This window comes from Zophobas morio, unplaced genomic scaffold (genome assembly GCF_036711695.1).
Source record: "Zophobas morio isolate AGI-343-1 ecotype UQ-CSIRO unplaced genomic scaffold, CSIRO_AGI_Zmor_V1 ptg000044l, whole genome shotgun sequence".
NCBI lineage: Eukaryota > Metazoa > Arthropoda > Insecta > Coleoptera > Tenebrionidae > Zophobas > Zophobas morio.
Window position 1 is genome coordinate 2624620 of NW_026972149.1, and position 12989 is coordinate 2637608.

The 12989-nt window shown below is 38.7% G+C and overlaps 2 protein-coding genes across 4 annotated transcripts in view; one reads left to right on the top strand and one right to left on the bottom strand.

The window, feature by feature from the left end:
- Nucleotides 1-32: 32 nt before the first annotated feature.
- Nucleotides 33-1602, top strand: LOC135141693 (uncharacterized). Its single transcript, XM_064073007.1, has 3 exons — nucleotides 33-196; nucleotides 246-1189; nucleotides 1241-1602. Exons 1-3 carry the CDS (start codon nucleotides 139-141, stop codon nucleotides 1532-1534), a joined length of 1296 nt encoding a protein of 431 aa, XP_063929077.1. The 5' UTR covers nucleotides 33-138; the 3' UTR covers nucleotides 1535-1602.
- Nucleotides 1546-12989, bottom strand: part of Inr (Insulin-like receptor) — a 30918-nt gene continuing 19474 nt past the window's right edge. For 2 of the 3 annotated variants that reach the window (XM_064073004.1, XM_064073005.1), the window contains exons 2-16: nucleotides 11857-12195; nucleotides 6511-7274; nucleotides 6287-6458; nucleotides 5945-6058; nucleotides 5745-5892; nucleotides 5483-5694; nucleotides 5246-5429; nucleotides 5029-5198; nucleotides 4811-4981; nucleotides 4578-4761; nucleotides 4417-4523; nucleotides 3718-4037; nucleotides 3445-3663; nucleotides 3124-3389; nucleotides 1546-3072 (exon numbers count right to left, since the gene is read on the bottom strand). In XM_064073004.1, coding sequence (XP_063929074.1) covers nucleotides 2088-3072; nucleotides 3124-3389; nucleotides 3445-3663; nucleotides 3718-4037; nucleotides 4417-4523; nucleotides 4578-4761; nucleotides 4811-4981; nucleotides 5029-5198; nucleotides 5246-5429; nucleotides 5483-5694; nucleotides 5745-5892; nucleotides 5945-6058; nucleotides 6287-6458; nucleotides 6511-7274; nucleotides 11857-12028 — 4188 coding nt within the window. In that variant the 5' untranslated portion in view covers nucleotides 12029-12195 and the 3' untranslated portion in view covers nucleotides 1546-2087. The remainder of the gene's footprint in view (nucleotides 3073-3123; nucleotides 3390-3444; nucleotides 3664-3717; nucleotides 4038-4416; nucleotides 4524-4577; nucleotides 4762-4810; nucleotides 4982-5028; nucleotides 5199-5245; nucleotides 5430-5482; nucleotides 5695-5744; nucleotides 5893-5944; nucleotides 6059-6286; nucleotides 6459-6510; nucleotides 7275-11856; nucleotides 12196-12989) is intronic. The other variant, XM_064073006.1, reaches the window with a different exon arrangement.

Here is a 12989-nt window from a genome sequence, read left to right on the forward strand (position 1 = left end):
TAAATCTTAATAAGACGTCATTACCGTGATAAGTTGATGACCCTTGACCAAGAGAGATATTGGCAGACATCTTTTCAACTTGGTTAACATCTTACCGCTTTACTTAATTAAGTTGCTTATTCAGTGCTGGTGTACAAGATGCGTAGTTTAAATCTCATTTTCTTGATTTTGTTAGTGGATTTTTGTCGAAGTGAAGGTATGCTTGATCAGTACATTTTGACCGTTAAATGCAAAATCTATTTTAGTTCCTTCTGCAAAACAACAGCAACTTATTGAACAGAGCGAAAAAAAGATCAGTGACCACATATTGGGAATACTAGAACATTATAAACAAGATGACCCTGTAGGAATTCCCGGAGTACCAGTGCCTGACCCTTTGTCCATCCCGCCGTTGGCTCATTCGTTCCCGGTTGGCAAGATGACCTTCAAAAACGTGAAACTGTATGGATTATCAAAGTTTCGACTCGAGCAAGTCAAAGCGGATGTTACTGCAATGAAAGTAGAAACCGCATTATCTATAAAAACACTGAATGTGATGGGCAATTATACACTTAGTACATTTTTCTCGTCAGCGCGTGGGCCATTTACGGTGAAACTAACCGACGTCTACGTCGTAGCTATTGCAACTCTGGAAGTTGAGAGGAATGGGCAGCTTGAAGCTCAAGATATGAATATGGATATCAAATTTAAAGGAATTGCAATGGATTTCAAAGGATTGGGATTCTTCGCGAGTATGTTTCAAGGTGTTATTAACTCCGTCGGTAACTTTATTTTCGACTCTATAAAACCGTTTATTCTGCGCGAAGTCAATACAAATATGCGAAAAGACGTCAATGCGCAAGTAAGGAAACTTCCGCAGAGGTTTCCCAATTCAATTTCACCTTTTGATCAACTTCTTGTTACTGTACGTCATAAAATCAGAGATGCGCAGTTGGATCCTTACAAAGTGAACGACTATAACACCTCTGTTGGTATTTTTGATATTTTTATGAGCCATACGTGGTTATATGGGTTGTCTTCGATCCACAGAGTGGGTGATATTGTATTTGAAATAAAAAATAATACGGTTTATGCAAATGTGGCAGCTGGAACACAGAAAATGGAAGGAACAAGTCAATGGGAAGTTTCTTTGGCCGCTGGTTTTATGTCACAAGCGGGAACAGTTTCATTCACCGTGGAATATCTAACAGTACTGTTGTCAATAATTTGATTAGTACTATCTTAAATGTTGAGTTTTTAGGTTGAAGTAGTTCTTAGTCAGACGATGGACACACGGAATCCACCCACGTTGGAAGACATACAACTAGAGTTGGGGAATATCCAAGTCAGATTTGATGGTGCTGGGACTGTAGATTATGTAATCGAGCTGGCTGTTAACGTTCTCCCGAATTTGTTAAGGTATCAAATAATGGATGCTCTAGAAACTCCAATAAAACAGCGAATCCAGCTTGAATTGGACAAAGTTAACGTTGAACACATAATCAAGCAAAATATCAAAAAAATTGATAATCCTCATGCGATAGAGCTTTTGTAATGAAACTGTAGTTCAGATTATAAATTTATTTTCTTTTATATAAAATAATAAAGAAATAATGTACATTATTTTACAGAGTACAAAATTTAACTAAAATATAAATAGGTACAATAAAGTAGTTGTGACTACCAATCATCAATAAGATAACAGGAACTCATAGTCAGGCTGCAATGTATTGATTGGCATTTGTCCAAAGAATGTCTTTATGGGATGCTACACATTATATAATTACTTTAACTAATAAGGCAATTAGTTCCATCTCTTTTACATATATGAAATATTGAGTAGACAAGAATCTTAGAGTACCCCATAGAATGGAAAATCAATAGACTAGTCTTTATGGTTTCAGACTCACTGAATACGCCTCACTTAGTTATGATTTGCTAATGAACACTGTTTTTCTGTAAAATGTAGGCCTTTCAGCAAATGAAGAAAATATCTTTGGTAATTTAAACTTATAACTACTTTACAAAAACAGTCATGTTACTCATGTCTCTTGCTGCAATAGTCAGATCTTTATAGGAAATACTTTCAACTGAGATGTGATATGTAGCTAGCACTGAGTTGTTGCTGCACCGTTTGTGGGACATCCACTCACGTAACCGTTAGCTGTAGCTTCTTTGTTCTCAACTGGAATACTGGGGAACCGTACATGTGTGTCTGCGTCAGGGTCAAACTCGTCGTTGGAGTCGTCAGAATTCAGGGAAAAATTGACATCATGATCACCGGCCATTCGAAGTGGGGTACTAGGATCGTCCTGTGAAGGAGAGGGCGTCGGACGCGTTGCTCGAGCTTCAATTCCGGCTGCACTATGATAAAACGACACCTGAGCAAAACTCGTGCTGGCATCTTCTAACAACAATGTGCACAACCTTAAGAACGAAGGACGTGATGATGGTTTATGCTGCCAACAACATCTCATTAAAGTGTAGAGTTTATCAGGACAATTTTCCGGCCGCTCCATCACACCCCCGTCAATCACATATCGCAAAACTTGATCATTTGACAACCCTTGGTAAGGTTGTGATGCGAGTGTTGCCATTTCCCACAACACGACTCCGTAACTCCAAACATCACTATTACTAGTAAACACACCGTCTTTAAGACTTTCCGGCGCCATCCAACGCACCGGAAGAAGCCCTTTAGTCCCTTTTCGGTAATAGTCTGTTTCGTAAATATCGCGGGTCATACCGAAATCACCAATTTTTACAGTCAAATCTTCTGCTACCATACAGTTCCTAGCTGCCAGATCACGATGAACAAACTTTTTCGCGGATAAATATGCCATTCCGTCTGCAATCTCAATTGCCATTTGTAAGATTTGCTTCAAGGTTGGAGGCTGCCTTGCTGTTGAGGGGTCGAAAATTTCTCCATCTGGACGGTGTGAACGCAGATAGGACTTCAAGTCACCGTTCGCCATTAGTTCCATAATTACAAGGGTAGGCTGACCCTGAGATACTACTCCTAATAATCTAACTACGTGAGCCGTATCAAAAGCTTTCATTACAGATGCTTCATTTAAGAACTCGAGACGTTCCCTGAAACGAATTGGAAATAGTATGAACTAAAATACCCCAAGATCTGCATACCTATTCGTAGCGTGTTCATTGACCGTTTTCACAGCACATTTAATCTGTGCTTTACCTCTTACATCCCTAGCGATACCTTCGTATACCATACCGAAACTTCCCTGACCCAACTCGCGAATCAGTTCGATCTTTTTGCGTAGTACTTCCCACTCGTCTGGAACGTACACGCTAGGGACGTACTCGGGATTCACAGAAGGGATCAACCTTATGCTCTCTCTGTCAGCTTTTCTCCTTCTATAGAACCATATTCCGACACACGCAGCCAACTTTAAAACAACAGTGTTCCTGTTAAACGTCCAAGTACTTTACAAAGGTACTTACAACTACAGCAATAAGAAGTGATATAGTCACAGCAACCGGAGTGTATGATGAGCGCTCTTCAATATAAAAGTAGACCTGTGGTGAGTAAGCTCCATTTTCGGCGGATGAAGTTGCAAAAACTCGGACGCTATAGTTACCAGGGGAAAGAGATTTCAAGGTGTAAATCCTGCTTTGATTCAAAAACCGCGCATGAGTTATGTACTCCTCATTTGCTTTTGACTAAAATTCAAAATTATCATTGATAAAAATTGTCTAAAGAGGTACGCAACTTACATTTTCGTTATCCACCTTTTTGTATTCTATTGTGTAACAAACTATGTACCCGTTCGGATCTTCTGGTTCTTTCCAGGTTATAGACACGGTATCCACACTTTGGTTTGTTACCAATACTTGCTTAATATCGTCAGCTCCTGTCTTTTTTAAGGTTCTAAATGTTCTTATACTGGTGTTACTGCAAAGATCTGACGACGTATCCTCACTCTCCTTGCTATGCTCCCTACAGGCTTCAACGCTAATTTCATAGACCGTAAAATGGTGCAAGTCTTTTAAATAATACTCTGTTCCCTTAACTTCAATACTTCGCGTATCAGTACCTAAAAAAATTAAATCGTACAAAACGGGAAGCGAGTGTTACGGTAGTTGCAGTTAAAACTGCGTTGTTGCGAGACCTTAAAATCTGTATAACACCTCTACCGGATACTGAAGACATTCTAAACTTACCCAACTTGATACAAAATCTCAACATGTTTTGTCACCAAGATTGCTACCATTTTTGTCAACTAAAACAAACGACTTAAGTGTCCTGGCGATACCAACCTCGTTGTAATGTCGCCACTTTGTATCAAGTCTACTAATTTTAGAGTGTTTTTCAGTATTACGCGAGGCTTACCAAGTGATCAAGGTCAGTGTAACTTTGAAGACCAAAAAACAGAACGTGTTACCACAAAAATCTTCTAGATATCTGCTACGTACCTTTTTCCGTCCAGTTATGGATCTTATTGTCAATTTTATAATTTTGCTTATTATTCAAAGGAGAATTCTGCGTGTCACGTTTCTTCCGAGACTCCAAAAGTCCCTCCCTAGAACAAAGAAAATCAAAAATTATGTGGCAGAGTTCCTACGTAAAACCTCACTGCTTTTTCACGTAAACTGCATTATGAAGCTCATCTTCAAAATCAATTCGAGATTTGACTATATCTTCATTGATGCCGGATGGCGATTGTTTCGTTTCTGAGCAAGAACAGGTATCGTTGTTAGTTGGTGATGACGCAGTAGGCGCTGATGTAGGCGTAGGCATCATGTGTCTTCGATTTGACGCTATAAAGACTAATGACATTCTCTTCCGTAAATAAAATTTGCAACTTACGTGATTTACAATCGATCTCATTTAAATCCAGGTCATTTTTACTTTCATGTTTCTTTACGTTGACAATGTAATGTGTTAGTTTACCGTTTGGCTGCTTTGGTGGTCTCCACGTCAACTTGAGGGAATTACTGGAGTTACTACTTATTTGTAATCCGACTGGTGCCGTTGGTGCTACAAGAAGATTCGTCATTTGAATGGTACAAAATGAATGAACTTACTGAATGGAAGAGTAGTGAAGTACAAAATATTACTTTGAGCACCTTTCCTCTCAGTTGCTATTGTATATGTTTTGACATAGAATGCGTACTGGGTGTATGGTTTCAGCCTTAGTAATGGATGTGTCACTTTGGTTTCGTTCTCGGGAATGGCGACATCATCCACTCGCCAACTGAAACAATGAATGAAACAAAGAAAATTTTTGTAATGTTTACGTACCCATCACCACCACAAGCATCCCGACCGTCATAAAGAGTAACGTTCTGGGTTGGTGCTTCTATTGAATAAACAATGTATCCCAAAAGTTTTCGTGGATCGTCCATCTCAAACGGTTCCCACACTAAAACAACACCTTTGCTATATCTCGTTGTTGGTATATCCACCTTCAACGGCTGGAGATCGCCTACAACGGATTTCTCATTATAAAAACGCAAAATGCACGACGATTTTACATACACGCAATTTTATCACCATTGGAACTCTTGGCAACCTCCAGTTCTGTGACATCTGTTATATTGGTAATATTCTGCAACTTTTCGATTTCTTTTATACACAGTTTTGGGTTGAAGTGGAAAAACAAGCGTCCATTATCTATTTTCAAAGATGTTTTAGTATTCCAGTTCCACAGCTCTTGAAGATTTTGATTATCAAGTACCACAAACACGTATCTAGAAAAAATGGTATCACTATCAACAGTAAATCAGGTATAGGGTATTACTTTTGACTTTCCAGTTGCTTGCCATGTATTACTTTTAGATTTTTGAGAAAATTCAAAGAGACCAAGGGGAAAGATCTGACTACTTTTAGATAGCCGTCGATTTCTTCAATCATACCCAAACTTTCTTCTAATTCATTCGCCACATTTCCTACAAACATATTTCATAAATTTTGAGCGTCAGCGAGAATTTTAGTACTTACTTCCTCCCCGAATTTGTATCTCTAGAGAACTAGTAATGTGGGTGCATCCTCTTAACTGTCGTGCCAGAGTTGTGCTGTCTACGTTGACTCCGGCACATTTCTTCATACAAGTTCCTGAAAATTTGGTTGGTCAATTTTAATTGACGCGAAAGTGTAACCCCGAAACCAAAATTAGAACTATAACCAACAATAATTTGGTATAGTCGTACTGTTTTAACCTTCCACAAATGTGTCCAGTTTGGTTTTCGGGTACCTCCGAGGTTGGTCCTAATTTTGGTTGAGCGGGAAATTTATTTGGAAAATTAAAATTTATGAAAACGGACGTTAACGAATGAACGTTACCTTGGCAGGGTATACAATGAGTGTCATTATTCATGTAGTTGGCAGGGCACTCTAAGATGCAGGAATTGTTGTAAATTTTGTATGGTTTTTCAGGTCCACTCTGCGATTGAAAATTCAGCGGCCTCCTCATTTCTTTGCAGTCGTCTTTCTGTATACAACGTCTTCCTAAATACTGCAAGCACACAAGTTTAAGAATTCAGTTAATTTCACATGTCAGCACCAACCTGATAATGATTCTGTGGACAACTTGACATGCATTTTTTGTTTGCTCCGAACCCCATGCTGAAATTTCTACATACGGTGCAAACTGTAAGGTCATTCAAATTACAGCCGCCTAAGCACCTGTCGTCACAGCAATCGCCATTGGCGTTACATGCACTTTTATTACACTTGGGGCAAATTTTCTGGCAATGTTGTCGATTCCAACACAATCGTGGATCTCTGTCAAAACTATCACTAGTCAACCTAGGGTGTGCTTTGGGGCAAGCTTTGTAAGATGCACTACTGCTAGGGTCGTCCTCCTTCTCATCACCGGGACACACCGGGCATTCGTTTCGCGATTTCAGACTCTTTATGAAGTGGTCTCCTTTCTCGTGGGCTATCAAATCCCAGTCAATGGAATTAACAAAACACAGCGAAGGATTCTTATCGATCCTTATCAAGCCGCGCATAATGTCGGTCAAAGAATAAAGACCAATTTCTTGTAAACTGGACATCTCAAACACCACGAACGAGTATGTATAAAACGTAACCTGTCCACGGATTACACTCAAGTTTGGAAACAACTGTCCTATACTCCGCAATCCGTTCACTCTATACAATAATAAATAGTCTGTTATTTCAGTGAGGTTTGGAAAACTTAAGAGGGATAGTTCAGTCTCATTCACATTATCAAACAGTAGAATCTGCACAAAACCTTCCACCACGTGACAACCTTTTAATCTGTTAAAGGCATCCAGCGTATTTCTTATGTCCATGCTTTCACAAGCTGAAACAACAGCATCATAATTAATACAAAACTCTTCATGTTGTGCCAAGGACAAGGTCGCACCAATCTTGACATCCAGAACGACAAAATAGAAAAGAAAATCACACTGGAACATTACCGACCATTAAAAAACCGCGCAAACAAAAAGATGAAGCTAATTAAAAATCAATACACATATAACAATCGGTTGGTTAAATATAAACGACAAAAAAAATTACGCTATTTATAGATGATAAATACCATTAATTACAATTTTTATCTAAACGCTAGCCTGTGTATACAAAAAATGAGATTGCATAAACAATATTTTTAGATGATTTATTGGTCGGATCAGATTATAAAAAATTAAATGGCTATAATCTGATACAATGAATATCATTATCCAAAAACCCCACTATAAAATTTATCACAGAAAACGTCACACCGCGTGCCCTGGGACAACTCTTTTCGCCGTCTTCCACTACCATTAATAGATCTAAAGTAGAATATAGATCAACTGGCAGACAAGTCTTTCCAATTATTCGTAGAATATGTGTCATTAGTAAAACATGTTATACTGCTATTCTATGTTTTACGAGAATTGCTACACAATTATTGGCTTGTTTTCTAAGATTACAAAAATTGCTACGTATATACAGCTTATCTCTATACGTCATTAACATTGTATCCTTACAGGTTTCAATATGGTGCAATAAATTCAAAAAATTGATTGTGCTAAACATAAAGATATCATAAAGTGGGGAAACTATATAACTGTACCATTGTCTGACCTGACCACTCGGTTACCAGGTAGTTTCTTCTGCCACCCCAATGGATAGCAAAAGTCACATAATATTGTAGCCGCGTGTTTCCTACGCGGCTGAGTGTGTCCAGTCTAACAATGATAACAATAACGGCTTTAACAATAGTTCCCCGTCACTGCAGTGACAGTGGTATCACGATACAAGGTTTATTTTTTATATGTATACATGATATTATGAAAGGTACCAACAGCAAAAACCTAATTGTACCGGACATAATCGAGCCTTTAAAAATATTCTGGTTATTTATACGTAACATGTATGTAAACTCAAAACAAATTCTGATGTAGATTAGCACAAATTTACGAAGTGAGACACGTGTTTACACTATAAAAATTTGTGTACCGGCCATTCAAACGCGCTTATCAAAAGCCCACGATATCCAGCTTAAATTATGCAATCTTGAACATTGCATCGGAATATAATGAGTACCGTAGTTAAATCCGCGGCAATTATTCCGTAAAAGTAGCTTCAAACACCGTCATCCATCCGATCAAAATGTCCGTTAATTGTACACCTTCAAGAGCAATTTAACCCGTACGTAAGTATCAAAGTCGATTCTTTCCCAAGCTAATTGGTCCGCTTCGACGAAGTTGGTGAAGGCGCAGGTAGTACCTGCCTCACGAAAAACGACCAAAAAGTCATGTTGGAAATAATTAAGGGTAGCACGAACACTAGTTGTGAACTAAGAAGGTCGTGAGATTGAAGAAGCCTACAAGAATGCGACCGTCCGGAATGCAGTTTAACGTTCGGAATTTGCGAGACGCTGTGTTTGTGCAGCCCAACGGGGTTACTGGCCATCTGAAGGACAGCGCCATTGGTGGAGTTTGCGAGTACCTATGCGATATGCAAGTGATCGATCTTGAGAAGTGGAAGACCACCAGGAAATGCCGAAAATTCTCTTGCTGCAAGACGCGCCTGAGACCGACACGAGAATAAGGGGCTAGTCGCGAATCTAGTTATACACGAGAAAAATGGTACCGGTTGACCAACATAATTTGTGTTGATTGTGCATACCCTATTAACTTTAACTACATTACTATTAGGATTACTAATAAATAATAATCATGACAAAAGATGTTCATTTTCGTTCTAAATTCATGATCTTAGACACACCATTCGTTAAAAATTGTTTGCAAGATTTCGCTTGAGGTGAACGTGGCTTCACAGACATTAAAGCCGGTAAGAAAGTGAGTTTGGGTTGAAACACATATTGTAACTTTCCTTATAAGTAATAGAAGTTGGTACCGTGTAATAATCACCCGTAAATTTGAAGTTAGTCTAAAAAACTAGAGAAAACAAAGAAAATAAAGACAAAAGTTACACAAACTCGGATTTTAAAGAACCATCAACGCCTGTTTTCTTGTCGAACACCTGCTAAACTTAAGAGATAAGTCGTAAGATCTCGTATTCTATAGTGCGCCTAAGTCTTACCTCGACACATGAAAAGGGACCTATTTCGTTGTTTTCTCACCTTTGCGTTTAAAGTTTCAAATTGTGTTTGATGCTCATTACCAGCATTATTCAATTGAAATATTTATTGCGTTAACGGTTCCTTAAAATGTGAACAGAACATAACTCGGCGGGAAATTTAAACAGGGTATGAGGTGGCGGGTCTGCTAACAAAGGGAAAACCAACGAAACAGATTTTCTTTCTACGCTCTGAACCATAAAGTCTTTAAAAAAGTGAAAGTTATTAGCGTGCAAAACCTGCACATTCCGAGTAGTTAAAGACGGTTTTATCAAAACTAATATTCTTCTTTTAACGAATGCCATAAACGTCATTATCTGAAAGTCCAATTTGGCGGTTTTAGTTGCTACGGACAGTTGGAAGGTTAGCAGTTTGAATAAAAAGCAAAGGTAAGTCTACATTTGGCGTCTGTTGTGAAGTTTATTATTGAGTTAACTGTTGCTACGTCGCACACAAATTGTACCGCCTTTTAAACGAAAGCAAGTATACAATACAATATATACGGCAGAAAAACATAACAATACGCCAATGCTAAAAGCCTGTAGCTGACAAAGAAGTCAATTTTAAAGAAATATACAATTCTGGGAATAATACTAAAATGCTATAACATATCTTCTTACTATGGTAAAAAACCTGTATTTCATTATGTACAAGATGGAAGGAGTACAGTCCTCAAAATGATTTCTTAAAAACGTTCAATTTTTAATGTACCTATTAAGATAACAAGATAAAAACCTCTTAGTTACTAGTTGACCGTCTTTTTTTCGGGAACGTAGTCTTTGGAGAGTACCATAACATATGCACAGAGTTATCATTGTAATATAATATGACGTTTAGATTTGTGATTTGTTCATCTACTCGTATATTAAAAGCCAGGTCTGGAAATGTTTAGAATCCGTTTGTGTTAATTTATTAATTCAATAAACACATTAACAAATGAAATTAATTTTAAGTCAAGTCTGTATCACTTCATTTCATTATAACCTCATTATTGACACATCGCGTCGATGTAAATGCAGACATATGTTCAATAACACAAGACATAGAACTAGTACTCGCTCAATGTTCCATCAATCGTACTCCCACCACAAGTCCCGAATAGAAGGTAGAACTTTTACACCCCAAAAACAGGGTTTGTTTGATTACTGATGACGCTACAGTAGCATCCATTAACATTAAAAACTGGTTAGTTACACCAAGTCCGTCTAACAGCGTCTTAGCATCAGCGGTACATAAAAAAGTCATCAATGAGATGGCCGTACTTAGCTATAAACTGAAGTTATAAACATTTCGTGACTCGTCGCATGAACTGGATTCTAGAACTGTGATTCCCAACCTTTTTTGAACGCGACCCTAAACCAAACACAAGAAACGGTTAAAAATATTATAGCTTCTGCTGCGATGACATTCGGAACTTTGACAGCAGTCTGTTCCTTAATCCTCATACAAGATACGATTTCGGGAATATCGGGCTTCTTTAAAATGTAACATTGATGAAAGTTAGCTGGATATTTATGACTCAGCAGTGACAATCTGAAAGTGGCACCTACGCAACAAGTAAGAAAACAGAAGAATAAAGCTCGAAGACAAAGGCTACCTAAGCGATATAAGTAAAATGTTAATAACTTTATTTTAATACTTTAGAACCCTAGGACTCACAACCTTAATCATTAAAAGAAAGTGTTCTTAACGGAGCATTAATAGGATATAACAAAGGCAATATCGTTAGGTATAAGGTAAATCATAACGTTAGTCAGAGTAAGTCATTAACCAGTAGTTTATGAACAACATGAAGGTTCTATCTTTTCCAATGTATATCCCGGTTTCTCTATGACAACAAAAAAACGACAATAGCCCGCACAGTTATCAGAGTGATTTATGGACAGTTAAAGCGCTGTCATAGTATTTAGTACTATTTCGATCTACCTTAATGTATCGTTTTGCGAAAAGGCAGATAATTAACGAGTGTTATGTCGGACTACAATCCATATATCGATATATCGCCCACCCCTTCATGACCTTCTTTCAGCGAGCGTTACAAGTAAGTATAGTTACAGAAATGATATAGCATGAAAGTATTTGTAACAAACCAGTAATAGGGTACAAGAAATAGAAATAGGATGTAAGGAATACAATGTCGTCAGCTATAAAGTAAACAATAGTATTAGTCAGAGCAAGTCATTAACCAGTAGTTAAGAGCAGTGTGAAGTTTACCACGTTCCCTTAGAAGTATCTCTATGACAAAAGGTGCGAAAATGGTCCGTATGGTGTTATTTCCGTGTCGGCCAAGTACCGAAGCAGTCGTACTCACTTTCATTTCCATTCTGACGTGCGAGGTCAGAATTGGGTTGCAGTGGGTTTGCGCCAGCACACGTTGCGCCAAAGAGGATGAGTAGAGCAGCCGCGTGGAGCACCGGCCCTGGGCCGAGCCAGCTGAAGGAGCGGCGCTGTCGGGCCGTAAAGGCAGTGCCGGTCGCGGCCATCAGTGCCAATACATAGACATGGGTCTGCTGGGGCCCGAGCAAGGTTGGCTAAGTCGCGTCGTACAGAATTTCTGTAAACTTATGACGCAATGCCCGATCAGTGTAAACATGTTATTCACTTCGGCCAGGATGTCCAAAAGCGAGTGTCGCTGCTCGTCGGGTTACACCTGCAACAAAAACGGAACCTTTAAAGCCCGCTCACACACGCGCGACTATTTTCGAGAGAAATTGGAATCCGCCGGTAAAAAATGTTCATTCATAAGTTTCATGAGTGGAAATGGTACGGTATGTTAACAATATCGCGAACGGGGCCCCACCAGGCCGCCCGCGCCGGCTCTGTTTTAACACCTAACTCCGAATCGCCGAATTTGTCATTACTTAATTGACGCGGACTTTAAAGCGATTTTACGCTGGAGATCCTGGGCGGACAATGAACCCTCGTATTACACGTCAACTGTTCTTTACGCCGATCGCGACAACCTGATAATCGCTTTATTTTATATGATTATGACATGCTATTAAATAATGTGCAACCACCATGGAGCAATGACAAACACAAAACATGAATCGTTGGCCCCGAAGGTATTTCCCGCCTAGGAACTTTGACGAAATCTGAAAAATCTTCCTCACTTCTACCGCTCATGAATTCCACGCGTGCAAGTGGGACCGAGATTTTCACAAAAAGGACAGCAACAAGTTATAAAGCACGTCATAAACATTCTGGACATATCAACACCAAGATGAAGAAATGTACTCCCATTTAATGTAAATAACACTAAAATATCATTTTGGTGCTAGTTTTAAAGCATTCCCGCGCCTGTACCAACGCTCAAAACTACCATCCGAAAATGTAACAGATACATATCGGATGTTCAGCTACGATTTTTTGTAACTATTACGAAATATGTCTACAATAAACCTAAAATTTAATTTATGACAGCCGACAACGTGGAATGGTACA